The sequence below is a fragment of the Corvus moneduloides genome, chromosome 7 (genome assembly GCF_009650955.1).
Source record: "Corvus moneduloides isolate bCorMon1 chromosome 7, bCorMon1.pri, whole genome shotgun sequence".
Lineage (NCBI taxonomy): Eukaryota > Metazoa > Chordata > Aves > Passeriformes > Corvidae > Corvus > Corvus moneduloides.
Window position 1 is genome coordinate 23,594,531 of NC_045482.1, and position 26,157 is coordinate 23,620,687.

Here is a 26,157-nt window from a genome sequence, read left to right on the forward strand (position 1 = left end):
GGAGCGCCGGTGCCGCCCCCGGTATAAGGCGGTGGCGGCGCGGCCGTCCCGGAGTGCGGAGCTGCGGCAGTCCGGGCACAGGCAGGTCGTGCGGCAGCGGCGGCATCATGGTGAGTGATCTCTGATCTCTCCCTCCGGTCCCGCGAGTGCTCCCCGGAGTGGGCTGGGATCCCCGTGGCTTCCCGGGAAGGCTGTGCCGGGAGCCCAGAAGTGCGGGCAGCTGGCGACCGGAGTGTCCGCTGTGCTTGCCCTGCTTTTGCCTGACTTCAGCCTCTTCCTGAGCTGCTCCCTCGCCGGTTTTCAGCAGCCTCCCTCCTTTAAGCATTCCCTTGTACCCGTGACAAGGAGGCCACCAGCGAGCCCCGCCGGCTGCGGAGACCGGCACCTCTCATGCCTCTCCCACTTTTTAGCCGACTTTTAATAGTGTCGGTCCCTGCCCGTGTCCCGTGGTACCATCCCCGGCTGCGGGGAGTTCGCCCCGTCTGCCAGCCCCCCGCGCTGCCGATCCACAGCTGAGCTCCGGCAGTAAGCTACGGCTTCCTTCCCCCACTGCCGTGCTCCAAGGTGGGCATCAATGGGGGTGGGCTTCCAGGCTGCCCTGCCGCCATGGTCCTGCGGCGAGCTCTGGCTCATGAGCTCTCCAGCAGCCCTGGAGAGCATCCCAGCCCCAAGGTTCCCCGGGCACCCTCCCTGCTGTCCCGCGGGGACATGCTCCCAGCCCTCCCTGTGCCAGACTTTGCCGTGAAGAAGGCAGAGTCTGCTGGCTGGTGACTAGCATTTCTGCGTCCCGGTGCTGCTGGGCTCTGCCCAGCCTACTGTCAGCGCTGGGTCCCACAGAGCCAGTCCTGGCTGCTGCTTGTTGGTGGGATGAAGTGCAGTAAGCACCATCACCCTCTGCCACCCCCACGCTGATTCACAAAGTCTTTTACCAGGGAGGAGTCCTTTCTCATCTCTTCTTCCCTAAGGTGCTTGAATCTGTGCCAAGTGTTTTCTGTGCCCTTCTGTAGAGGATCCTGGAAGACTTACCGAAGGACTTAAGTCCTCAGGTCTTACCCTTGGCTCCTTGTGTTACACAATGTTTATGGACCTGCTGGGAGGGATAAGTGGGGTATTGCTTTGCTCTTCTTGCACCTCAGCTTTCGGAAAGGTGGGGAGATGGGCTTCTGCCTCTCACAGTGGGTGTCAAGGGTTTATTTTTTTGCCATCCCTCACTGTCACTGCTGCCTCTGAAATGCAGCACTGAAAGCACTTTAGATGCAGAGAGCCAGGACTTGCTGCATCCTGTGCAACTTCATCAGACAGCAGTCACTGCCCTGCTCCCGAGTGCAAAATGGCTGGTTCCACCGGCTTCCTGCCAGCTGACTCATAGCGGGGCACCCTCGCCTCTGGAAATCCGGTTTGATTTGGATGCTCCTCTGCCTCAGTTGTGCCTGATGATGCATCCAAGTCCTTGGCAACAGCAGGTCTAAGGCAGTGAATACTTTCATTCTTGTCAGAAGAACTGCAGGCTCTGGGGTGCCTCACCTGAAGGGAGTGAGGCTGCAGAGCCCACCTTCACCTGGCTTCTCCTGAGGGACCTGAGGCTACTCTTGAAGCTGTGAGCTAAGAGATCCTCCCACCTCAGCCTTTCCATTGACTTAAAAAGTGCAGCTAAAGCTTCCTCCTCCTCCAGAGCTAATTTAGGGAAGCTGAGCCTCAGAGCATGGCAACCGTTCATGGTTGTAAATCCCCCTTCTTGCTGGGCACCCATCCTCAGTGCCGTCACCTCCTCAGCTCCCAGTGTCCTGGCCATCTTAGCTTCCAGCCCTGTTGGTGGAATTGCAACAGGGACTGTGCCAGCTGCTGCCAGGCCTCAGCCCTTAAGCCATATGGATGTTTGGGCAATGGAGAAGATGCTCCCTGGATGCTCTCCAGGGCTGTGAGTGGGGCCAGTCCAGGGAATGGGTGGCCTGGTATCCTGGGCTCCAGAAAATAGGTCTCCATCTCCTTGGGCCCCTGAGGTGATCAGTGCAGTGATGAGAGGCAGAGGACCAGATTTGGGAAAAAGCAGCAGATTGGAATGGACACATGGCACCCAGGTACCAGGGCAGTGTGGCTTACCCAAGCTGAGAAGGGCCAGATCTACCTTTCCAGGGTTGTGCACCTCCTGCAGTGATTGCATTTCTGGTCTCTGCTGGAATCTGACCCTGCCTCCCCCTCCCCAGCGCGAGTGCATCTCCGTCCACGTCGGCCAGGCCGGCGTCCAGATGGGCAACACCTGCTGGGAGCTGTACTGCCTGGAGCACGGCATCCAGCCCGACGGGCAGATGCCCAGCGACAAAACCATCGGCGGAGGGGACGACTCCTTCACCACCTTCTTCTGTGAGACTGGGGCTGGGAAGCACGTCCCACGGGCCATCTTTGTGGACCTGGAGCCCACGGTGATTGGTGAGTGTACCCTAGTTGGACAGTGATAGTGGTCATTATTTCTGGGAACAACCCATTGCAGCACACTCCCGAGAGTGGCTCCTGCTACATTTCCCCAGATCCAGTTAGAAAATCTATTATGCCACTCTCTCCTAGATGAGATTCGGGGAGGTGTCTACCGCCAGCTCTTCCACCCTGAGCAGATGATCACTGGCAAGGAAGATGCTGCCAACAATTATGCCCGTGGGCACTACACCATCGGCAAAGAGATCATTGATCAAGTGCTGGACAGGATCCGTAAGCTGGTAAGTGACTGTAGGGAGGGGATGTGTCCCCCTGGACTGGGGTCTATCATCATTCAAGGGGCGGGAGCATGGTGTGAGCTCTGCTGTGCCTTGGGAGGAATCTGCAGCTACCCAAACAAAAGTTTGAAACTTCCCTCCAGCCAAGTCAGTTCTTGAGGGAACCTTACTTGTCTCTCTCCACAGGCTGACCAGTGCACAGGCCTCCAGGGATTCCTCGTGTTTCGTAGTTTTGGAGGGGGCACTGGCTCTGGATTCACCTCCCTGTTGATGGAGCGACTCTCCGTTGATTATGGCAAGAAGTCCAAGCTGGAATTCTCCATCTACCCGGCACCACAAGTCTCCACTGCTGTGGTAGAACCCTACAACTCCATTCTCACCACCCACAGTACATTGGAGCACTCAGACTGTGCTTTCATGGTGGACAACGAGGCCATCTATGACATCTGCCGTCGGAACCTGGACATCGAACGGCCAACCTACACCAACTTGAACAGACTCATCAGCCAGGTTGTTTCATCCATCACAGCATCCCTGCGGTTTGACGGAGCCCTGAATGTGGATCTGACTGAGTTCCAGACCAACCTGGTGCCCTACCCTCGCATTCACTTCCCCCTGGCCACCTATGCTCCTGTGGTTTCTGCTGAGAGAGCTTATCATGAGCAACTATCAGTATCTGAAATCACCAACTCCTGCTTTGAGCCAGCCAACCAGATGGTGAAGTGTGACCCTCGCCATGGCAAGTACATGGCCTGCTGCCTGCTGTACCGCGGGGACGTGGTGCCCAAGGACGTCAACGCCGCCATCGCCACCATCAAGACCAAGCGCAGCATCCAGTTTGTGGACTGGTGCCCCACGGGCTTCAAGGTGGGCATCAACTACCAGCCGCCCACAGTGGTGCCGGGGGGGGACCTGGCCAAGGTGCAGCGTGCTGTCTGCATGCTGAGCAACACCACGGCCATCGCCGAGGCCTGGGCTCGCCTGGACCACAAGTTTGACCTGATGTACGCCAAGCGCGCCTTCGTGCACTGGTACGTGGGCGAGGGCATGGAGGAAGGGGAGTTCTCTGAGGCGCGGGAAGACATGGCCGCTCTCGAGAAGGATTACGAGGAAGTGGGCCTGGACTCCTATGAGGATGAAGAAGAGGGTGAGGAGTAGAGAAGCCTCAGCCAAAAAAGGACCGTGCTCCTTACCTGTGTTACCTGCAAACCCTTTGCAATAAACCGTTTCCGAGCCTCCGTGTCTCGCAGTATCCCCCCAGCTGTATCGGTTTCTTGCCAGGTCAGGTGTGTGGTGAGTGCTTCAGCCCTGCTGCTGGTGCTGCTATGCTTCCTCCCAGTGCTCTGCTCCAGCTCCCCACTTAGGTAAGAGCCCCATACCTGAGGGATATGTCCAGGACACGTGGCAGGCTCTGGGAAGGTGCCAGAGCATGTCCACCAAAGGGATCCAGAGGAGTGCTGCTGATGTGTTGGAAGTACCAAGCTTAGGCATGGGGTCTTCTGTCTGGAAGTACCTCTGCCCTCAGCCTGCCCTGCTCTGCCAATGCTCTGTCTTCCCCCTGGGGTATGTGGCCCCACTCTACCTGGCCCAGATCATCTTCTGCATTGTCCCCATTCTGAGTCCACTCACTGCCCTGCCTGGTGGTAAGTAGTTCCAGTATCAGCTCCTGGCTCCAGCTGCAAACTGGAGATTTCTGCTACCCATTATCCAGTGTGCTGGTTGCAGAGATTAATTTTCCCTGCTTACCACTAATGCTCCAGCTATATTGACCCACAGGGGCTGTCCTCCCCTGCCCTCCTCCTCCCAACATGCACCCGTGTCAGCTGGAGGGGAGAGTGGGGGCCAGCCCTGGCTGCTGGAGCGCAGCCAGATGCTCATCCCACTGCGCAGGGCTGCTGGCACTGCTCTGCTTGCCTGTTACTGGAGTGCCATGTTCAGACTGAGTGGTGCCTGCTGCTGCTGCTATGCCAGGGCCGGAGTCACTGCCCCTCACACCAGATGCTGGTCTGATCCACTCATGTCTTTTCTGATTGTGGGGAAAGGAGGGAATCTGCTTCTTCAGGAGTAATTCCATTGCTGATATCTCCCTGTGTCTTCACAGACATTACTGTCTGTGGACAGAGGGATGTAGGAGTTGGAATTGTGTGCTATAGCTTTTTCTAAAAGTTATCCTGCACCTCTGTCCTGGACAAGGGACACAGTAGTGTCTTCTGGCATGCTGCTGAGCAGCAGAGGCCCATCCATCCCCATGGCCAGGGAGGGGTTGCTGTGTGAGTCAAGGCCCTGGCAGCAAAGGCAGAGCCCTCTCATTGCTCAGGCAGCGTTCAAGGCTGATGGTCCAGGCATCCTCTGTACCAGGATCAGCCCTGGCCTTGGCAGGGGTGGCTGCGCTGGCCAGGGCTCAAAGAGAGCTGCTGCTCTGAATGTAGTCACAAGTTATTAACAGCAAGCAGGCTGCAATGACCCTTTTTTGGCAGCCCAGATTTGTCATGCAGATCTGCAGCCTCACAGGATTGTGCAGCACTGCCTGTCTGTCCCCACCAGGAGAGAAAGGCAAACCTTGCCTGGAGCCTCCCAAAGCATCAATGGCAAAGGGAGGTTTGGGGGGCAAAAGTGGGCTCCTGAGTCTGATACGTGTCTCTACCGTGTTTCTCCTCCTTTCTCCTGTCCTAGAGGCCCAGATGGACTCGGGGTGTCCGCAGATCCCTGGGGGGAGCTGGTAGCAAAGCAGGTTAGGGGCTGTTCTACCTGCTTTGCCTCCGGTGCTGGTGGCTCAGCACTGCCTGTCACCCCTGAGGGCTGGTCCCCAGGCCTCCTGCCGGCAGCCTGGCCGGATGCCCCCGCCTCCCTCCCGACAGAGGAGGGAGAACAGCTGCGGGCCCCGCACCTTGGGGTTCTTCCGCAGCCGGGAGGGCCCCGTCAGGCTCCTGCGGCCCCCGAAGGGGGTACTCCCTCCCCGCATGCAAGTGTACCGAAATAAGGGGGCGTGGCGGCAGCAAGCCCCTCCCATCTATAAGAGAGCGCTGCGGCGGGGATTGCAGCAGCCGCAGCTCCGCGCCGAGCCCCGCCGCATAGAGCCGCCGGGACAGCCCGCACCGCCCGCCGCAACATGGTGAGTGCGGGTCGGGAGGCGGGCACGGCGGCGGGGAGGGCGCCCGGCAGCCCCCCGGCAGTCCCCCCGCAGCACCGTGCCCGCGGGATCCGTCGCGATGCGCCCCCTCCTTCCCGCCGTGACCTTGGATAGCCCTATCGGCCCCTGCCCGGGGGCAGCCGCGCCCCCAGCGCCCGGTGCCCCCCGCCGCCGCCACCGGCACTGGGGTGCCTGCCCCCCCCTTCCCCCTGCCGCCGCCGGCGGCGCAGCGCGGGGGGGCGCTGGGGATGGAGCGGGGTGACCTCTCCGGTGAGGAGCGGTGGCCGGGGATGGACGGGAACAGCTGCCGGGGGTGGAAGCGCCAGCCGGACAGCGGGGGCCGGAGCTGGGCGTTCGGCGGGGCTCCCCCCGCGGCAGCGAGCGCCCCGTCGGGGCTGGCGGCGGGGAACGGGTGTGGGGGTCCCGTCCCTTCAGTCTCGACCCGCGGGCGTCTGGCAGCGGCGGAGCGGGCTGGAGCCGCTCTCCGGAGCGGGCAGTCGCCGCTGCCCTCGCCCGGGGCCCGAGCCGTCTATATTTAGCGGCTCAGGAGTGGGCCGGGGCCGTGCCAGAAGGCGCAGCGCAGCGCTCTGTCCGCCGCAGCGCTGACCGGGCTCTACCGAGGACCCTGCCCCCAGCTGCCCTCCCTTCCTTCTCTGCGGCTGCCCTTGGCCCTCCCGCGGGAAGCAGGAGCCCTTGTCCTACCCCGGCGCTGGACCGGGGCACGGACCCCATCGTGGCTAAGGGCACTGTGCAGTCTGGGAATGCAAGAGCGGATTGCGCCAGGACCCCGAGGCTGAGTCGGGGTGTCCCGCTTGGGGAGGCAGGGATGCCGGAATAGTGAAACAAGGATGCTAGGACTAGCTGAGGCGGGGTGCCAGGGACAGCAGAGAAGGGATGCTGGAGCGCAGGAGGCACATCTCCAGCTCACAGCCTGCTCCTCAGCACTTCTGCCAACATGGGTTTTGCAGCACAGGGTTGGGACTGTGTAGCCCAGGGAGTCTATGTTGCCTCAGAAACTGCTGGTCTTCATTGCCAGCCGTTACCTGGCTGCCACCTACCACCCTTGCATCTCCAAGGCCACTCACCCCATGATACTGAGTGCCTATCTGGCTCTGGAGCAGCAGGCAGAGGGGTTTCCCCATGCTGATTGCCTGTCATGGGTTAAATGTGTGCCCCTGTCAGTTCAGCCCTGCACTGGACTGCTGTCGCATGGGGAAGGGGCTGAGGCTGGCAGGGACCCAGGCAGAGTAGCTGGGCCAGGCTCTGCTCCACATACTGCTGGAGGACAGGCCCAGCCAGAGTCCATTGTGCTGGTGGCCCCCAGTGAGGGCAGGGGCCAGAGGGATGCCAAAGCTGGCTCTTGATCTGGCATGGTGCCTGTGCATGACTGAGGGCAACGCCAGCTATGGGGGACCCCTCAGGGTCATGTAGGAGGTCACCCAAAGGAAAATGTGCTCTCTGGGGCCACTGACCAGAGCAGGTCCAGTGTGGGTGACTGTGTGGCACTGGCACCAGACCACTCCCTGGAGCAGGCAGGACAGAGCTGTGCCAGGATCTGACCCTGCTTCCCCCTCCCCAGCGCGAGTGCATCTCCGTCCACGTCGGCCAGGCCGGCGTCCAGATGGGCAACACCTGCTGGGAGCTGTACTGCCTGGAGCACGGCATCCAGCCCGACGGGCAGATGCCCAGCGACAAAACCATCGGCGGAGGGGACGACTCCTTCACCACCTTCTTCTGTGAGACTGGGGCTGGGAAGCACGTCCCACGGGCCATCTTTGTGGACCTGGAGCCCACGGTGATTGGTGAGTGTACCCTAGTTGGACAGTGATAGTGGTCATTATTTCTGGGAATGAGCCGTTGTAGAATGCTCCCTGGAGTTCACACAGCCTGAGGTGCCCCCATGGATGGGTAGCAGGCAGCTGGTGCTCATGGTCTGCTGACAATATCCTGCACTGAGTTCGACCCAAGGGCCCTTTTTTTCCCCCAGGAGAAGCCACAAACCTGAGCACCTGCTTTTGTTCTTGAAGTGTCCTAGAGTCAGCAGTGCTTGTACACATGTGCACAGAGAGAAACCAGCCCAACCGGCATGGCAGCTCCTGCTGTGCTATGGGCAGGTAGCTCGGTGGGTGGGAGAAGCTGAGCTGTGCAGGGAGGTGGCAGCCACCTTCTGGTGCCAGAGAAACCTGATGCTGGTGTTGGCTTTGCTGACGTATGGGTCCTTGGCCATGCCACTGGCAGGCGGAGCCAAGGTGAGGGATGGCTGCTAGCACCCACTTGTCTGCTTGGCAGCTGGCTCAAACCATCAGCCTCCACTGGGCTCAACCTGCCCCTGTTCTCTCCTAGATGAGGTTCGGGGAGGTGTCTACCGCCAGCTCTTCCACCCCGAGCAGCTGATCACTGGCAAGGAAGATGCTGCCAACAACTATGCCCGTGGGCACTACACCATCGGCAAAGAGATCATTGATCAAGTGCTGGACAGGATCCGTAAGCTGGTAAGTGACTGTAGGGAGGGGATGTGTCCTCCTGGACTGGGGTCTATCATCCAGCAAGCTGCCCAGTGCCCTGGGAGGGATATGCAGCTGACCAAGACAGGAATAGACCAGGTCCTGAAGGTACTTGTGGACAGCCAGACTGTCACAAAGAAATGTATCTCAGAGCAATCTCTCATCTCCCTCCACAGGCTGACCAGTGCACAGGCCTCCAGGGATTCCTCGTGTTTCACAGCTTTGGAGGGGGCACTGGCTCTGGATTCACCTCCCTGTTGATGGAGCGACTCTCCGTTGATTACGGCAAGAAGTCCAAGCTGGAATTCTCCATCTACCCGGCACCACAAGTCTCCACTGCTGTGGTAGAACCCTACAACTCCATTCTCACCACCCACACTACACTGGAGCACTCAGACTGTGCTTTCATGGTGGACAACGAGGCCATCTATGACATCTGCCGTCGGAACCTGGACATTGAACGCCCAACCTACACCAACTTGAACAGACTCATCAGCCAGATTGTCTCATCCATCACAGCATCCCTGCGGTTTGACGGAGCCCTGAATGTGGATCTGACTGAGTTCCAGACCAACCTGGTGCCCTACCCTCGCATTCACTTCCCCCTGGCCACCTATGCCCCTGTCATCTCCGCAGAGAAGGCTTATCATGAGCAGCTGTCGGTAGCTGAAATCACCAACTCCTGCTTTGAGCCAGCCAACCAGATGGTGAAGTGTGACCCTCGCCATGGCAAGTACATGGCCTGCTGCCTGCTGTACCGCGGGGACGTGGTGCCCAAGGATGTCAACGCCGCCATCGCCACCATCAAGACCAAGCGCAGCATCCAGTTTGTGGACTGGTGCCCCACGGGCTTCAAGGTGGGCATCAACTACCAGCCGCCCACAGTGGTGCCGGGGGGGGACCTGGCCAAGGTGCAGCGTGCTGTCTGCATGCTGAGCAACACCACGGCCATCGCCGAGGCCTGGGCTCGCCTGGACCACAAGTTTGACCTGATGTACGCCAAGCGCGCCTTCGTGCACTGGTACGTGGGCGAGGGCATGGAGGAAGGGGAGTTCTCTGAGGCGCGGGAAGACATGGCCGCTCTCGAGAAGGATTACGAGGAAGTGGGCCTGGACTCCTATGAGGATGAAGAAGAGGGTGAGGAGTAGAGAAGCCTCAGCCAAAAAAGGACCGTGCTCCTTACCCGTGTTACCTGCAAACCCTTTGCAATAAACCGTTTCCGAGCCTCCGTGTCTCGCAGTATCCCCCCAGCTGTATCGGTTTCTTGCCAGGTCAGGTGTGTGGTGAGTGCTTCAGCCCTGCTACTGGTGCTGCTATGCTTCCTCCCAGTGCTCTGCTCCAGCTCCAGCTTGCTCCCTGTGCAGGTAAGAGCCCTGGGGTCTAGTCCCTGGTGCCATGGCACACATCCCACCCCACTCGTTGCTTCAGCCAGGGGTGGGTACCGCTTCCTCATGTGATATATGGCCCCATGTTGTATCCTGGAGCTCAGGAGAGCAGATTTCGTCTGAGCAAGAAAAGGATGACAGCTGCTGGGTCTTTTCCCCATGTGCAGCCTGAGGATAGGTGGGCTCATCTGGAAAGATAGTGGTTGCAGCAGTGGGAGCAATCTGGCACCCCTGCCCCTGCAGTCACAGTAGAGGGCAAGGGGTGTGCCTGGCTCTGGTGCAGTGGGTGCACCCTGCAATGGCACCCAGCATGGCACGAACCCCCGCGGCTGCTGTACTGCTGTGTGTGGTGAGAGGATTAAAGGAGGGGAACGCTCCCTGTGAAACTGCTTGTCTGCATCTCTTTTTTTACCCCCTCTTCATGGGTAGCCCAGAGAGCCCCTGCAGCCAAGGCTGCCTGTTGGGCTGGGGGTGTTCTCAGTGCTGGGGTGGTTGTGCTGTCCCCACACTCTGCTTACCCCCATCAGAGCAGAGCTACTGCTCTTGCCTCCCAAGGTCTGGCAGCTTCCCAGTCTGGGCATCCACCTCCCTCTTCACAGGCAGCAGAGGAGTTCTGCCTGTACCCCTGCCACTGCCTGCCTGCCTGTGCTGATCCCTGTCCTGCAGTGCCCAGCTCCAGAGGCTTTGAACAGCAGTGTCTGGCTCCAGCTGCAGAGCTGTGTTAGCTCCCAATAGGAGCATTCTGGGGCCAGGGATTAACTTTCCCTGCTTACTGCTAATGCTCTGGCTGTGCCGCCTTGGCTGGCCTCTGCTGCCCTTCCCCTCAGCAATGCTTGGCTGCTTAACCCAGACAGCGTGCCCTGCTCTCCCCATGCCCCAGCAGGACCCCTCCCTGCAGACAGGGACACAGCCACACCTCCGCAAGAACATACTTTACTTCAAACACAAGGCAACATCAGTGCCAAGAGCAGTGGCAGAGTGGGCATTGGGGCCCTCTGCCTCCCTCCAGCACAGCACCGGATCCGGCCCGCAGCTCTGCCCTGGGCAGGAGCAACCTTCCTGGGGTACAGAGCTGCAGGACAGCGACTCCCATCCCCAGGAGGGGTCCCACAACATCCTCTTCTGCCACCTCTAGGGAAGGTAGCAGTTGGCAAGGGACCCATGTTTAGCAGCAGATCACATATCCACAGCTCAGGGACACAGACCAAGGCCCAGGCAGCAGCATCCAGGGCACAGAACACTCCAAATCCAACACATCTCCATCACAGAGCAGCAGCTCTCCCCCAGGGCATCAATCCCCTTTGCAACAGGTCTGCATGGCAGCAGGGATTAGGGCAGCTGCTTTTCCCCTGGCTCAGCTTCAGGACGCGTCACCAATGGAATGGGATGGGCTCAGATCTGCGTGGTGTCCTGTCCCGCTGGTGCTGGCTGCAGCCCCTCCAGCTGGTGGAGGATTTCATTTATGCTGGGTCTCTCCTGGGGATTCACTGTCATCATGGAGAACAGCAGGCGCTGCAAGGCAGCCGAGTGCCTGAGAAAAAGACAGTGAGGGGAGGACCCATGTGGTGCACAGGACAGGGGGCCACCAGGGAACCTCCCCAGCCCCTCACCTGGTTGTGGAGGGCAACGTGAGGGGGTTCTGAACTGCCAGAGCTACACTGTCACCCTTCTGGAAGATGGCATCATAGGGGCCCTCTCCAAACATCATGCAGTACAGCACACAGCCTAGGGACTGGAGCGTGGTGGTGTCAGTGCAGCCCTGCACTGTGGGACGGGGGGGCAAGAGGGCTGGATCCTTACCCAGATATCCGTACGCTCATCTATGATACACTGGCTCGGCACTGTGAAGAGCTCGGGGGCACGGTAGGAGATGGTGCAGCGCTGGGCAGCCCAGTCCTGCAGAGAGGAGGATAGGGATGAAGGGATTGAAGCAGGGACAGGCTGGCAGGGTGATGTCCCCAGCCACCCACCTGCACAGCCATGGCCTCCCGAGAGCTGTTGACTTCGATGCGAGCTTGGTTCATGGAGCCCAGGTCCATCAGAACAGGCTGGTCATCCTCATCCAGCAGCACATTGGTGGGCTTGAGGTCCCTGTGGGGATGGACATCACCGAATGCCCACTGGGGCCCCTGCCAATCCCCCCAGCCAGTGCTGCCACCCCTCACCTGTGTGCATAGCCCTTGCTGTGGATGGCTTGCAGCCCACGGCAGATCCCATGGAGGATGAGGAGGATCCGCTGCTCTGGCATGAAGGTCCCTTTCTCTCGCAGTGCTTCCACCTCTCTCCAGAGGGTCCCACCCTGGCAAACACAAGTAGCTGGTCACCACTGCTGCTCCCAGGGTGGTGGGGCAGCCAGGAAAGCCCCCCTCACCTTCACATAGGGCAGGAGAAGCCAGGCTTCGTGCTTGGCACCCTTCTCCACCATGCAGTGGGCCACCAGGCGCAGGATGTTGGGGTGGTCGAAGAGGCCGTGCATCTCCACCTCGTGCAGGGCGGCCTGGCGATCTTCCTTGTCATGGCACAGGATGCGCTTCAGGGCGTAGAAGCGCCCATCCCGCAGCCCCTCCACCAGGTCCACATAGCTGAAGCCCCTGCAAAGAGTCAAGAATGGCATGGACTGGGGGCTGTGACATCCGTGGTGGGGCCTTGTGCCCACTCTCATTTATGAGCACCCAGGGGAAGGGGACAGAGGGCAGCATGAATCCCCCAGGTATGCACATCCCCCCACCTTGCAGGCACCTGCCAGGAATTCAAAGCATCCCCTCTCTGTATGAAAAACCTCACTAGCCCAAGCATCCCCACTCCCATGGCTCCAGGCAACCACTTCAGGGAATGACGAACCTCTCCCTGTCACTCAGCATGAGAATCACCTGCCATGCACACCTATGCTGAAGCATCATCCCTCACCAAACCCAAGTACTTCCCCAAGCCCCAACGTGACCTGAGCTCAAGCATCTCCCCACCCTGCCCGAGGATCCCTTGTGCCTGAGCGTCACCCCCATGCCCAAGCATGTCCTCATGCACAAACACCCCCCATACCTAAGCATCTCCCCATGCCTGAGCATCACCCCAATGCCAAATCATCTCCCATGCACAAGCACCCCCGTGTCCAAGCACGGCCGCCACACCCATCACTTCCACTGCACAAGCACCCCCAGGCCCGCGCACCTCCCATGCCCGAGCATCCCCCATACACAAGCACATCCGTGCCCGGGCATCCCCCGCACGCCCGAGCACGCCCTCGGGCCGAGGATCCCCCTTGCCCGAGCATCCCTCCCGGAGCACGGGGAAAGCCCCGCCCGAGTGCCCCGCGCCCCAGCCCGCCGCGCACCCCTCTGCCAGGCGGTGGAGCAGGAGGTACCGCGCTCCCCCCAGGCTGACGGTGCCCCGGGAGCAGACGCACAGCGTCTGCCCCATCGCCCGTCCGCGTCATCTCCCGCCGCCGCGCGTCACCCGCCGCGTCACCCTCCCCGTCACCCGACGGGCGGGGCGCCGCCGCTCCCGCTGCCCGGTTCCGCCGCGGCCGGCGTTCCGGGGTCCCTCTTCCTTGCAGCGGACTCGTCCTGTCCTCAGGCACCTCCCGACACCCCTGCCACCAGCTCTGTCACCAGCTCTAGCCCTCGGCCCGGGGACGTTTTCCCTCATTCAGCAGCAGCAGCCCTCCGATCGGAGCTGCAGCCGAGCTTTCCATCACCACCTCTCTGATGGAACAAGCGGGCTGAGCTCAATGGAAGGGTTCTGCTTGGTGGTGACACTTTTATGAGGCTCCTCGCCCCCTCACTGTGATTGTCACCCACCACCCCGCTGAGGGATGTGCCCGCGGCCGGAGCTGGCTCGGGCGGCGTTGTGCCGCCTGCATCCCCTGCTGGGGATCTTTGCGGGGGCTGATGTGCGGCGGGCCAGACCTTGGGGATCGGACCGCCCACCCCTTTGCCGTGGTCCCGCCCCGGCTGTTCCAGCTGCCTGCACTTGGGACCGGGAGAAGGAAGCGCCCGGCGCTGGCCAAGAGCCTTCTCGGATCACGTGGTGGTGGTGTCCACGTCCAGCTTCGTCCCCCATCCCGGGCCTGCTGAGCACCCGGCGAGGATGGCGCTGCCGGCCCTCGCCCTGCTGCTGGCAGCGGGGCTCCTGCACACGCAGGTTAGCAAACAAGGGTGGAAAGTTTGGGAGAAGCGCATAGGACTGAGGTGGGAAGGATCCGGTGGGACGCCTCCGGAATCTGCCTTGCTTGCCGATCGGTCTCCCTGCTCTTCATGCTATGGCTCCCTCCTGCAGCAGCCCATGTCCCGCCCCAATGTCCCGCTTGCGTTCCCAGCTCTTGCATGCCCTCGCAACACCCACCCCAGCAGCACCCATCCCCCCAAATGCCACCAGCTCAGCCGCCGGGTCTTTGATTAGCGGGGAAGAGCCATCACCAGAGGTTGCCCGGCTCCTCCCTCCTGCTCCTGTCCCGGAAGGACAGTTCGGTACCCACTGTGCGGGCGGGCTCCTCCAAGAACCAGCCCCATCAGTGCCTGTCCTAAGAAGCCCTGTGGGAGGGGGCAGTTGGGCTTGGGGAGGTTCTGCAGCCCTCCAGCTCTGCCTCTCTCCTGCAGGCCTCCCCTTCGGCACGCTCCTTCCAGCTGGATTACGAACACAACTGCTTCCGCAAGGACGGTGCCCCTTTCCGCTACATCTCGGGCAGCATCCACTATGCCCGCGTCCCGCGCCCTGCCTGGAGGGACCGGCTGCTCAAGATGTACATGAGCGGGCTCAACGCTGTGCAGGTGTAAGCCATGGCACAACCCTGACGGGGCACAGCCCACAGCCACCACGGGGCTTCTGGGATCAGTAGGAAGAGAGACAAGGGTGTTGCCTGACCACAGGGAGCAAGGACCAACACTTGCACTTGGCTGTGACCCCTAGGTCACCCCTGCCAGACACAAGCATGAGTGTGTGCTACTTCCAGTTCAGCCTGAGTTGCCAGACTCAGCTCAGTCTGCAAGCCAGTGCCCAGAAGCAGAGGGACCAGCTGGTGGGATGGTTCCCTGTCGTGCTGGGGTGCCCTTAGGTCTGCATGCTGATCTCCCCTCTCATCCCAGCTACGTCCCCTGGAACTACCATGAGATGCTGCCAGGAGTTTATGACTTCACTGGGAACCGGGATGTGGAAGCCTTCTTGGACCTGACAGCTGAGCTGGGACTTCTGGTGATCCTGCGGCCAGGGCCCTACATCTGTGCAGAGTGGGAGATGGTGAGCCTCAGCCCCCAGCCTGGCACAGAGGGGTGATGGGTGGTCTGGGAAGGGCACAGCAGGGTTGGCCCTTCTGGCTGTCACGCTGACTTCAGTGCCATGCCTGCCGTGCCCAGGCTGCTGCCCCACAGGCCGCATTGCACCGGCTGATTTCAGCTCTGTGCGGGCCCAGGCTGCTGTGCAGTTTCTCTGCCTCCCTCTCTGCCATGTGTGTTTCTCCAGGGTGGCCTGCCTGCCTGGCTGCTGTGGAAACCAGACATCACCCTGCGCACTTCTGACCCCGGTGAGGCTCAGCATAGGGCTCTGGCCACCATGTCCTTACAGCCTGGTGCCAGTCCTGGCATCCTCTCCACACACCTGCCAGCTCCTCATGTGAGGTCTTTCCCATCATCTTCTCCAGTTTTTGGGAGCCCCCACCTCCACTTCCCCATCTTGCTTGACCCTGCCCCATCTGCTCTGTCTTCCATCTGCAGGCTGGCTGCAGGTGGGCTGGGGTGGATGCTGCAGCCAGGCTGAGCTGCCCTCTGTCCCCCCAGCCTACCTGGCAGCTGTGGACTCCTGGCTCCATATCCTGCTGCCCAAGATCAAGCCACACCTGTACCAGCACGGGGGGAATATCATCAGTGTGCAGGTAAGGTGCTGTGAGACCCAGTCCTCTGCTCTGCTCTGGGTCATCTTTGGATTCGCCCCAAAAAGCCTCCTGTATCCTGTACACAATGACTTTACCCAGAAAAGCTCAGATAAATCCCTCCCAACTTCTGGGCCTGGATCTAAATCCAAGGTCTGAGAATCTTAGGTACCTGCCATCACCCCAGTTGTGGTTTGAGGGACACTGACAGAGCTGGAGCTCATGGTGGGACTGGAAGATTATGCTCAGGACCCACCTGGGTGTTGTCAGGACATCTGATGATGTCCAGAGGAGAGAGGGGAGCTGGGTGCTCACCCCAGTGGGCAGTGGGACCTGTCTGCAACCCTCCCATGTGCACACTGGGTACCAGCCCCTGCCCTGCTTGCAGGTGGAGAATGAATATGGGAGCTACTATGCCTGCGACCATGGATACCTATGGCATCTGCTGGGCTCCTTTCGGGCCCTGCTGGGGAGCGAGGTGCTGCTCTTCACCACCGACAGCACATGGGAGGAGGAGCTGCGCTGTGGCACCCTGCAGGGGCTCTATGCCACCGTCGACTTTGGGCCAGGTACCCCTATAGGGGAGGAGGAGGAGGAGGAGGAGGAAGAGGAGAAGGAGGAGGAGGAGGAGGAGAGAGGATATGGGTTCCTTCTCTGTCCTGCTCAAACCTCCCTCTCTCCGCCTCCGCAGGATCCAATGTGACAGAGGCATTTGGTGCCCAGCGCCGCATGGAACCGAAGGGGCCCCTGGTGAGCTTGGCTTGGATGCTGTGGGGGGAATGACCTGTGATGCTGTGGGGAGGCAGAGGCACTGGGCAGCAAGGCAAAGAGGGTGCAGGGAGCAGGGAGGATGTGCCTGACATCCAGCTCCAGGCAGGTGACAGTCTCTTTCTCCTCCAGGTCAACTCTGAGTACTACACAGGTTGGCTGGACTACTGGGGCGAGGCACATGCCAGCACCAGTGCAGCGTGGGTGGCCCAGGGACTGGAGGACATGCTGCAGCTGGGAGCCAGCGTCAACATGCAAGTAGTCAGCTGGCAGAGGGCACAGCCAGCAGGGGAGTGGGCATCACCTCATGCCTTCTTCCCATGGGGATCAGGCCAGCAGGGCCTGTGGGTGCAGGAGGGAAGGGGAAATGCCTGGTTAGCCCCTGTGGGATCTGTAGGGGTGCTGATGGGGCTCTCTGGGGTGTATCATAGGTACATGTTCCATGGAGGGACAAACTTTGCCTACTGGAGCGGTGAGTAGAGCCTTGCCCTAGGGAGGGAGGGGCACACTGCAGGGCTGGGGGACTTTCCTTGACCATTCCTGAGAAGCCTGATTCGGGCTCTTGTTCTGTCCCATGGGGCAGGCTGACACATAGCCAAGGGCCTTTGAACCCAAGCTTGTCCTCTCCTGGGGCCTCCTTTTGTCCCTGTGCAGGGGCTCACGGTTCTGGGTCATGCCCCTCTCCACTGCACTGCAGCCAGCCTGGGGCTAGGTTCCACGCCCTGGGCTGTGCCAGAGCCCCTTCCTCCAGCTCACATCACTTCCTTGGCCAGGTGCTGACTACAAGGACCAGTACAAACCAGTGACTACTAGCTATGACTACGATGCCCCCCTGTCAGAGGCAGGAGACCCCACTGAGAAGCTGTTTGCTATTCGCATGGTCATCAGCAAGGTAACGAACCTGGCAGGAAGAAGGAGACAGTACTGGGCACTGCTGCTTGTGCCAGGACAGTAGGGGCTACCAGCAAGGGACATCTCCCTGCTTGCCCTGGGGGGCAGCTGACAGTCTGCTGTTCAGTTCCAGCCCCTGCCAGTTGGTCCAATGCCACCTGCCACCCCCAAGTATGCCTATGGCTGGGTGGCCCTGCGGAAGGTGAGTGCCTGTCCTGAAGGCTGTACTGCCCCAGCATAGCACTGCTCAACTGGCCAGCACCCATCCCTCTCTTGGCAGTATGCTGACCTCCTGGATGTCTTGGATGTGCTGTGCCCCTCCGGGCCCATCCTGAGCCAGTTCCCTCTGCCCTTTGAGGCCCTAAAGCAGGTGAGAGGCTGGGTGTAGTGGGGGACACTTGAGATGCTCCTGTCTGCCTGGCCCTGGCTCTGGGGCAGAGGAGCAGAGCTCACTTCCAGCCCCATTTCCCTTCCTGTGCCACTGCGCTGTGTCCTGCAGGCCCATGGCTTTGTGGTGTACCACACACAGCTGCCCTGGGATGTCCCAGACCCAGCCACGCTGGCTGCTCCTCCCCACAGCATCTGTGACCGTGGCTACGTAATGCTGCAGAAGGTGAGGCTGTGGGAGCACACCAGTCCCTGGGACAGTGCTTCAGAGGGCTGTGGGACCTGCTGGCAGTGGGGCTGTGCCATGCCAGGGTCTTGGAGACAGCCAGGGTGCTAACAACCACATTGAGCCTTTGTGGGGTGGCTTTCGGGCCTAAATTTGCCCCCTTTGGGGGCAGAAAGCAGCCCTAGCTCTGGTGGGGCTGGCAGCAGGATGCTATGTGCCTGCTGGTAGTGTTGGGGGTGGTGGGATCTGAACACGGGCCAGCAGCACTGACCTTGTGGCTTTAGGAGTACCAGGGAACGCTGGAGCGGGACGGGCAGACAACGCTGCATGTAACGGGCAGGGCAGGGGACACCCTGGACATACTCCTGGAGAACATGGGCAGGATCAGCTTCGGGGCCAACACCAGTGACTTTAAGGTAAGGGGAGAGGGCCCTGAGGCTCCAGAGGGGATGGCCTGGCAACCCATGTGACCAAACACCCCTTCTACTGCCACCTGAGACAGAATCCAGCCTTGGTGGGGCCACTCCCAGTCCTGCTCCCTGGTCCTCCTTTCATTTCAAACCTCCAGATAGGGCTCAGAGACTGGCACCCCTCTCCCATTTATGCTGCCACAGCTGCCAGGCCCCTTTGCTTCTTAAGAGGGGATCCCATCCCACCTTTACTGCTGCAAGGGGAACATGCCCTGGGGTTGCCAAGTGTCCTGACTGTGGAAGGTGCTGCTGCTTCATTTTCCCTACTGTTCCATCTCAGGGCTTGCTGGGAAACCTGTCATTGAACTCCAGGCCTCTCAGCAACTGGTTGATCTATCCCCTGGCCATAGACACTGCAGTCCAACAAGGCTGGCCCCATGCTGCCCTGCCAGAATCAAGCAGTGGGGGCAGAGTGGGGCCAGCCTTCTATACTGGGACCTTTGAGACACCTGGCATTGCCTGGGACACCTTTGTGAAGTTCCCAGGTTGGAGCAAGGTAAGGCAGTGCATAACTGGGAAAGGGGATAAGGGTGGACCAGGACACAGCTCAGTCCTACCTCCATTATCTTCCAGGGACTGCTGTGGATAAATGGCTTCAACTTGGGCCGGTACTGGACCCGTCGTGGGCCCCAGCAGACCCTCTTTGTGCCTGGCTCGGTGCTGCACGTTGGCCGCCCCAACAATATTACAGTGCTGGAGCTGGAAGGGGCACCTCCCACTCCTCTCTTGCTCTTCCTTGACAGACCCCTTTTTAACAGGACACTCGGCCGCAGCACCTCAGCCAGAGAGTAAACACTGCTGGGCACTGGCCTCGCCTCTCACTGGGGCTGTGGAGATGGCAGGGGGATGATGAAGCACAGGGGCTAAGGAAAGTGGCACAGGTCCTGGAACAGACAGGCAGAGCTCCTGCCCTCCTCTGGGGACAGGCAGGGCCTGTGCTAATGAGTAAGGGATGCAGGACTGAGCTTGATGTGCATATCAATGCCACACTCATTCCAAATAGTTCCAGTGCTCATTCTGATTCCTCCCATGTCCAGGGGGTCAAGGCACCTCTTTATTGACAATGTAGGCAGAGGAAGTAGTGGCCAACGTGACAGGGCTGAGATGCTGATGGCAGCCAGGAGAGGAGAGGTAAAGCACAGCCTCGAGGGTGTCCGCAGGTAGGGTCTGTATGTGTCAGGATCTGTCCTTCCGCCTACAGACAGCAACCTATGAGGTAGCCATGAGAAAAGCTGGCAGCGGGACCCCCGGCTGGAGCCAGGCCACCAAACAGTCCTGGCCCCTCACACTAGCACATGGAGACCTCTCAGTTGTTAACTTCGCCAGCCACCACCCAGAGTGATATTCATGCCCAGAGCCTTGCCAGAGGCGCCCTGGAGAGTGACATGGCCAGTGCAGTCCCTCTGACCATCGCTATTCCACAAGCTCTCCCTTGCTGCACAGGCAGTGCTCAGCCATGTCCCCACCACATTGATCCTTGGCAGGTGGCAGCAGACTCCAGCATTATGTGTGGCCAGCCTGGGCCCGGCGGTGGGTTTGCAGGCAGGCCGTGGAACAGAAGGAGAAGTCGAGGTAATGGAAAGGGATCCGTCCCAGCAGGGACTCTCCACAATGCCAGCAGCGGCTGCAGGAAAGAGGAGAGCTGGCCCTGAGCAAAGGTGACACTTGCAAAAGAGTTAGAAGAGTAAAGGATTCCCTGCCTGGGCTGTGACACAAGACACCAGCAGCACGAGGGAGCTGGGGCTCCTCTGGTCTCACAGGGCTGGTGTGCTCACCCAGTGGCCTGGCCAGGACACGCTCCCTGGAGGAGATGCTGCATGGGAACGTGGTGTGAGGTACTTGGAGGCAGAATGAATATGGAGGGACTTGGCCCCATAAAGGTTTTAAAGCCCCTGTCCAGATAAGCACAGGGAGTGCTGGCTGTGAGGTGGCAGAGGAAAGTGAACGGGGACACAGGAGTGGCTGGGGTGTTGGCTTGCTGTAGATCTGGCTGCAAGTGGACCAAGTCATTCTTAGCAAAATATTTCAGGGGAGCAGGGCAAGAAAGGGAGGAAACTTTTACACAAGCACTACTGGAAATTGAGTGGACAGGAATAGCTTTAGACTGGAAATGAGAATTGGAGTGAGAAGGGCATGGAACAGCTGTGATGACACAGGAGAATTTGTCTTCAGAGCCATGCTGCTGGGATGGTTACCTGATGTTGGCAAGACTTGTGCCGGTGTCCTGCAGCTGTGCAGCCAACCTCCGCTCAGCAGCCAGTGCCCTCTGGGGAGCAGAGACAGCTCAGCCCCGCAGCCCCTGGGAGCTGCTGTGCCCAGAGCCCACTGCATCAACACTGCCGTAGCAGGGCTGCATCCCTTTCCCAATCCTCACCTTCTCCCTGTCAGACAGGGCTGCAAACTGCTGTTTCTCTTTCTGCTCCTGCTCCCAGCGCTGCCGCTCCTCCCGCTGTGCTTGCTCCCGTTGCTTCCGCTGGGCTTTCTGTGCCCGCTTCTTCTCCAGCTTCTTGGCCTCCATCTCCTGTGTCAGGGGCCCTGGCACCTGAGGGCAGAGGGCAGGCAGCATCTCCCACTGAGCCTGGGGCAATGGCAGGAGTGGGAGAGGAGAGCTCTGGGGTCTCCCTGCTGGTGAGGGCAGAGGGCAGGCGCCCACCTTGGCACGGCTGTAGTCATACTTGTCTGGATGGTCCACCATGAACTTGCGGAAGGCGTTGCGGGTCAGTCTGTCAGCAGACGCGCAGTACGGGGTCTTCTCCTGCCTGTCCCTGTGAGACGAGGGAGACCAGCTCACTCACACTGCTATCTTAGTGTCTGCATCCCACTGGGCTGTGAGCCCAGAGACTCCCCAGAGATGGGCAGTGTGTACTGCAGGGCACGATATCACAGCCAAGGAGGGGAAAGTTCCTTATTCCTATACCAGAATCCTCCAAATCCTCTCCTTGCCTCTAAAAGCCCCTGCATGGTGCTTTTGTCTTATCCTGGCCCTTGGAACTGCCTACCAAGAAACTTGTGTGCACTTTGAGGCACTGCCCACCTGGTGCCATGCCAGACCAGGCTGGCAGAGAGAAGGGTGGTTCAGCTCTTACGTCTCCCATAAAAACCCCAGACGTCCTGGGTTGTAGAGACCAATCCTGGCTGTCCCAGGACAAGGGTGGCACCAGTTTCCTGTGGCTGAGACAGGAGTGAGTTGCTGGACTCCCACAGCAGGGGTTGTGAACCACTGGGCGCCCTGCAGCCGTACCTGAGGGCAGGGTCCGCCCCTGCCTCCAGCAGCAGACGCACAGCCTCAGCCTTGCCTGCCCGTGCTGCCACGTGAAGCAGGGTGCGGCCGTGCTCATCCACAGGCTGGTTCAGCAGGGCGTGGGCCATATCCAGAGATGGTGCCATCTCCCCATCCTCGATGTCCCCCGGCAGGCCCCTGTTCTCTGGCACACCCAAGAGGTGCCGCAGTGTCCGCACATCCCCTGTCTTGCAGGCAGTGAACAGAGCATCGCAGAGCTGGGTCTGAGGGTCTCCTATGAGAGAAGAACAAGAGAGGAGTCTGATGGGCAGACTGGGAAGAGCAGTGCTCTGGTCTGACTAGGGAACACACACAATGCATCATCTCACTAGCTGGATTTGGGTACTGCAGGATCTTCAGCACATTCAGAGTCTGTGGCGATGTGCTATGGCATTGCTAGGCACTGTTGGCAGCAGCCAAGTCCTCTCCTGAGGTAAGACCCACTCCAATCCCCCTAACACACTTGGCTTAGCCAGGTGCTCCCTGGCCTCCCTGGCTCAGAGCTATGGCTCCAAACACACAACTCACTCTAAGGCACATGGCTGCACTAAAGACTTCTCACACCCAGCTGGTCTGGGCACCTGCATGATGTGCTCTTCACCCCCCTGAAAAGCCACCAGTACATGGGGCAGGCATCCAGCATCGCAGCTCCCGACCCCGCTTACCTCCATTGCTCCAGGGAAGCAGTCCAGCCTCAGCCTCCCCCTGCAGCTCTGTCACTGGCTCCAGGCCAGGCTGCCCACACTGGTGTCCAGTCTCTTCAGCACAAGGCCCTGCACAGGCAACACATTGTGAGGAAGAGGATCAGGGCCAGCCTGCATCCCAGCCATAGCCTTCCTACACTGCCCCTGCCAGTTCTTCCCCCTCACCTTTCTCCACCTTCTTGTTCCTCTTCTTCCTCCTTTTGCGGTTTCGCTTAGGCATCACTTCAAACTCCCGGAGGTCCAAGGTCCCCAGTGTCACTTCCACAGTTTCCAGTTCCCCTGCAGGGCTTTCCTCCTCCTCTTCCTCCTCCTCCGGGGCTGAGGGGGGTGATAAGACTGGGGCTAAGGCCCCACACACACAGAACAAATCACTCGGGGCTCTCAGCCAAGAACACCCTGTCTTTCTCCTGTCCAGCCACACTCTGAAAATCCCCTCTGGGCCACAAATCTGGCCCATGCCGTAACGTGAGACCCCTCCTGCTTGCTCAGTCGTGTCTCCCTCCATGGTTCAACTCACCAGTTGTGTCCTCCTGCAGGGAATCCACCTCTGGTTTCCACTGCCTCTTCTGCCAGACCTTACGGGGGGACCCAGTGATATCTTCCAGTGGTGTGTCCTTCCCTGGGCAGCAAGGGTGCTCCCGTCATTGCCTGGGGACAGGGAGCACCCCCTATCTCCAGGGACTGAGGGCTGAAGAGCTAGCACCTCCACCCCATAGGGTAGCATCCTCTAATGCACAAGGGACCGTGCCACCCCACCTGCCCTGACCCACAGGCACAAGGGCTGGTCCAACTCACCATACACCTGCAGGCTGGCCAGCGTGGTGTGGACTCGCAGCACCTCTCGCAGGGTGGCCCTGCGGGTGCTGAGGGGGATGTGGCAGATGCGAGGGTCCCCTCGGGTGAGGGCTGGGTTCCTGCCGCTGAAGAGCAGCGCACGGTTGTGACGAGGGGCGCGGAGGAAGATGCGCTGAGCTTCATTCAGGTGCTGTGCCCAGACTGCCAGGAGGTCCTGAATATCCTGGGAAGAAAGAAGAAGCTTAATGGGATCCTGAGCACATTATGTGGGCTAAACATAGTTCTGGAGCAGGGACAAATCCAGGACAGAGTGGCCTCAGTTCGGCCCTGCCCCTTTTCCAGAGCCCACCGCCCCTGCCATGTGCTCCAGCAGCAGTGTGGTACCGCCTGACAGAGCCAGCCAGGATCGCTCTCCCTGCCAAGAGCCCAGCGCTGTGGTGCCTCCTCACCTTGAGCAGCGCAGCCTCGTTGTAGCGGCGCAGGGAGGCCCCAGCTGATCTGGGTGCTGACCCTGGGCTCTGGGCATCCCGAACGCCCTGGGCTGTGCCCCGCCGTGCTCGCACCGTGTAGCGGTGGAAGGTCTTGTGCTCCTGCACCTGTGGGCTACGGAGAGGGGCAGGCATGAGCAACAGAGCTTAGTGTGCGTGGGACTAACATGCAAAAGTAGCTCCAGCTGACTGTGCCCAGAGGGGCAATCCCGCCGTCCCCCTGTACTCACCCCCGGAACACTGCTCCTGCGAAGTGCCCGCCACCCATCATCAGCACAACCCAGCACGTGCTTGCACTGAGGCTCTGCAGCGATGCTGTCAGCTCCACCGTGTCCTCAATGCCATCCTGATACACAGACACCCTTGCTAGCACCCATGGCATTACCTCCTTACCTCTTGCTGCCCCCAGGACAGACACAAGCCCCTCTGCTTGTGTTTCTGGGAGTACCCCACAGCCAAAAAACAGGCCACCAACAAGTCTGGGGCTCTGACCCAGCACCAGAGCCCACCCTTCCTATCACAGGAGAGGCAATTGTCAGAGAGACATCTACACCCCAGTGCCACCAACCTTTTCTGGGGTCCCTCTCCCAAAAAGCTGGGCTGTGACTTGCCTTCCCAGTGACCAGCACGCAGCGGTACGCAGAGATGAGCTGGCCCTTTGCATTGCGCAGCAGCACCTTGTGGGAGCGGGGAACCTGGCGGGTCCAGGGGCTGTCACTGGCAGAGGGAAGCAACTCTGACTCACTGCTCACATCAGAGCTATCTGAGTCGGATCCTGAGATGCTGGAAACATCACCTGCAAGGGAAAAAAAAAGATGCAGTGAAACAGATCAATGAACAGCTTCCCAAAAACTCTGCAGGTGACTTCAAGGGCACTTACAGAGTGCCCACAACCCCAGAAATATTCTGTCAAATAACCCTATATATCACAAAGGGGCTGTGGCCTTGGAAGATAGGAGTTTGGGGCTCTGGATCCCCAGGTATGCTTAGGCAGGGGCTCAGTTAAAACACCCCCTTCTCCCTATAACAAATCATAACGGATCAGAAGCAGTTCTGGACCCTGAGAAGACCCCACAGGGACAGAATAAAGGGAGCCTGCGCTAGCAGACGCTTCATCCCTGCACAGAAGAGCCCCAGTGAGGTCACTGACAGCCCCTGGGCTCCAATGCAGACAGCCCAGTTCCTCACCTGTGCGGGTTTTCTCCTCAAACACTTCGGCAGGCAGCGTGCGGTGCCCCAGGAGTCGCTGCTTCAGGTTGAAGCGGTGCCAATCAAGACGGTAGTGCTCAGTCTGTGGAGCAAAAATGTATGAGCTGGCAGCATCTTGGTGGTCCATGAAAGCCATCACCACCAAAGGGCAGGAGGTGAAAGACCCCAAAGGCTAAACTGATGCCAGGATCCTTCAGCAGTCCTGATTTGAAAACGGCACTGTTATTAAGGAGTTACCTGTGAAACAGTTAACCTGAACAAGTACAGGCCTGTGCTACACTTACCCTTTACTTCCAGTAAATGATATTTTTAATTGATAATATACAAGGTTTGCATGCTAGATCCCAATAGGACATGAGCAGTCGGCAAGCAGCCAGCACTGGGCTGCACCATGCTGGGGCTGAGCTTCCACAGCAGGATCCCACCAGTCATGCCAGCCCCACTCCCATTTCACGCTGCCTGCTCAGCCCTGCTCACCTGCTCCTCCCGGCTCCCAAACACCTGCCCGCAGGTCAAGCAACACATCCTCTCTGGCACCTCAGCGACCCCATGGGCCTTCTCCTCACAGCTGGGTGCTGTAGGTTTCTCTGGAAGAACAAGGAAGGGCTGTGCACAGGCAGCCCCACAGGCTGCACTGCAAGGAGTGGAGTCTCCTGCGTCCCTCCTCAGCCATCCAAAGAAACCTGTGGCTGAAGGAGCTTCGAGGGCCCTGGGGTGTCACCGAGAAAAGCCCATTTACCCACCCACCAGGCAGCTCCCATGGCCAAGCTCCGGGGTGATCACCCAAGCTGAGCTGGGGACAGAACACCAAATCTGTGGTGGACACGAGCTCAGCCAAATAACTTCCTTCCCGCCGTCCCCGCGGAGCCCCACGCACCGTGGCTCCCAGGTGCCAGCTCGGAAACACCCGCATCCGCAGCAAATCCGGTGACAAGGGTCAGCCCGCGCAGGAGTTCAGGGTCCTGAGCGGCCTCGAACACGGACCTGCTCTCCGGCATCGCTACTGCTCCCAGCGGCCGGGTCAGTGCCTGAGTAATGGGCCCGTCGGGAACCACACGCCGGTGACCGCCCCGACACCCGCCCCACCGCTCTGCCCCCGCCCGAGCCCTCACTGTGGCCGGAACCCTTCCGCCGCCGCTGCCCCAGGAACCCCGCACCGCGCCCGGGGCCACTCCCCCCGCGATCCCCCTTCCCCAAGCTGCTGTAGTACCCCCACCACCGTCCCAGCTGCTGTGCCCCATGGCCCCCGAAGCCGTTCCCCCCGTGCCCACTCCGCCGCTCACAGGCCACCGCCGCCGCCCGGCCCGGAAGCGCCGCCCGTCACATCCCGCGCGCCGCCGCCGCGGGTCCCG

General features: G+C 60.1%; 4 protein-coding genes across 9 annotated transcripts; 3 read left to right on the forward strand and 1 right to left on the reverse strand.

The window, feature by feature from the left end:
- LOC116446586 (tubulin alpha-4A chain-like) lies at positions 1-3,960 on the forward strand. The gene is made up of 4 exons (XM_032114681.1): positions 1-110; positions 2,205-2,427; positions 2,563-2,711; positions 2,895-3,960. Exons 1-4 carry the CDS (start codon positions 108-110, stop codon positions 3,864-3,866), a joined length of 1,347 nt encoding a protein of 448 aa, XP_031970572.1. The 5' UTR covers positions 1-107; the 3' UTR covers positions 3,867-3,960.
- A 1,757-nt stretch (positions 3,961-5,717) lies between these two features.
- LOC116446585 (tubulin alpha-5 chain) lies at positions 5,718-10,113 on the forward strand. Its single transcript, XM_032114680.1, has 4 exons — positions 5,718-5,820; positions 7,418-7,640; positions 8,182-8,330; positions 8,519-10,113. Exons 1-4 carry the CDS (start codon positions 5,818-5,820, stop codon positions 9,488-9,490), a joined length of 1,347 nt encoding a protein of 448 aa, XP_031970571.1. The 5' UTR covers positions 5,718-5,817; the 3' UTR covers positions 9,491-10,113.
- A 531-nt stretch (positions 10,114-10,644) lies between these two features.
- STK16 (serine/threonine kinase 16) lies at positions 10,645-26,048 on the reverse strand. Of its 3 annotated transcripts, XM_032114610.1 has the most exons (20): positions 25,683-25,888; positions 25,283-25,392; positions 24,785-24,887; positions 24,208-24,392; positions 23,827-23,942; positions 23,558-23,711; positions 23,109-23,331; positions 22,831-22,932; positions 22,479-22,655; positions 22,275-22,382; positions 21,571-21,844; positions 20,983-21,094; positions 20,704-20,871; positions 20,525-20,595; positions 12,099-12,318; positions 11,893-12,026; positions 11,698-11,818; positions 11,528-11,623; positions 11,338-11,459; positions 10,645-11,258 (listed from the first exon to the last, which is right to left on the reverse strand). In XM_032114610.1, exons 1-20 carry the CDS (start codon positions 25,801-25,803, stop codon positions 11,120-11,122), a joined length of 2,856 nt encoding a protein of 951 aa, XP_031970501.1. In that variant the 5' UTR covers positions 25,804-25,888; the 3' UTR covers positions 10,645-11,119. The 3 variants fall into 3 exon arrangements, with proteins under 3 accessions (XP_031970501.1, XP_031970499.1, XP_031970498.1); XM_032114607.1 differs by lacking the exons at positions 10,645-11,258; positions 11,338-11,459; positions 11,528-11,623; ... (2 more) ...; positions 12,099-12,318; positions 20,525-20,595 and adding an exon at positions 19,330-19,953 and having other exon boundaries at positions 25,683-26,048; XM_032114608.1 differs by lacking the exons at positions 20,525-20,595; positions 20,704-20,871; positions 20,983-21,094; ... (9 more) ...; positions 25,283-25,392; positions 25,683-25,888 and adding an exon at positions 13,059-13,188.
- Positions 13,620-19,139, forward strand: GLB1L (galactosidase beta 1 like). 4 transcript variants are annotated; one of them, XM_032114614.1, is made up of 16 exons: positions 13,622-13,867; positions 14,323-14,495; positions 14,809-14,959; positions 15,182-15,242; positions 15,496-15,590; positions 15,976-16,156; positions 16,279-16,337; positions 16,488-16,609; positions 16,787-16,827; positions 17,129-17,247; positions 17,374-17,448; positions 17,527-17,616; positions 17,746-17,859; positions 18,144-18,275; positions 18,610-18,825; positions 18,903-19,139. In XM_032114614.1, exons 1-16 carry the CDS (start codon positions 13,814-13,816, stop codon positions 19,119-19,121), a joined length of 1,902 nt encoding a protein of 633 aa, XP_031970505.1. In that variant the 5' UTR covers positions 13,622-13,813; the 3' UTR covers positions 19,122-19,139. The 4 variants fall into 4 exon arrangements, with proteins under 4 accessions (XP_031970504.1, XP_031970505.1, XP_031970503.1 ...); XM_032114612.1 differs by having other exon boundaries at positions 13,713-13,867; positions 15,433-15,590; XM_032114613.1 differs by having other exon boundaries at positions 13,620-13,867; positions 15,433-15,590; positions 16,488-16,827.
- Positions 26,049-26,157: the final 109 nt, after the last annotated feature.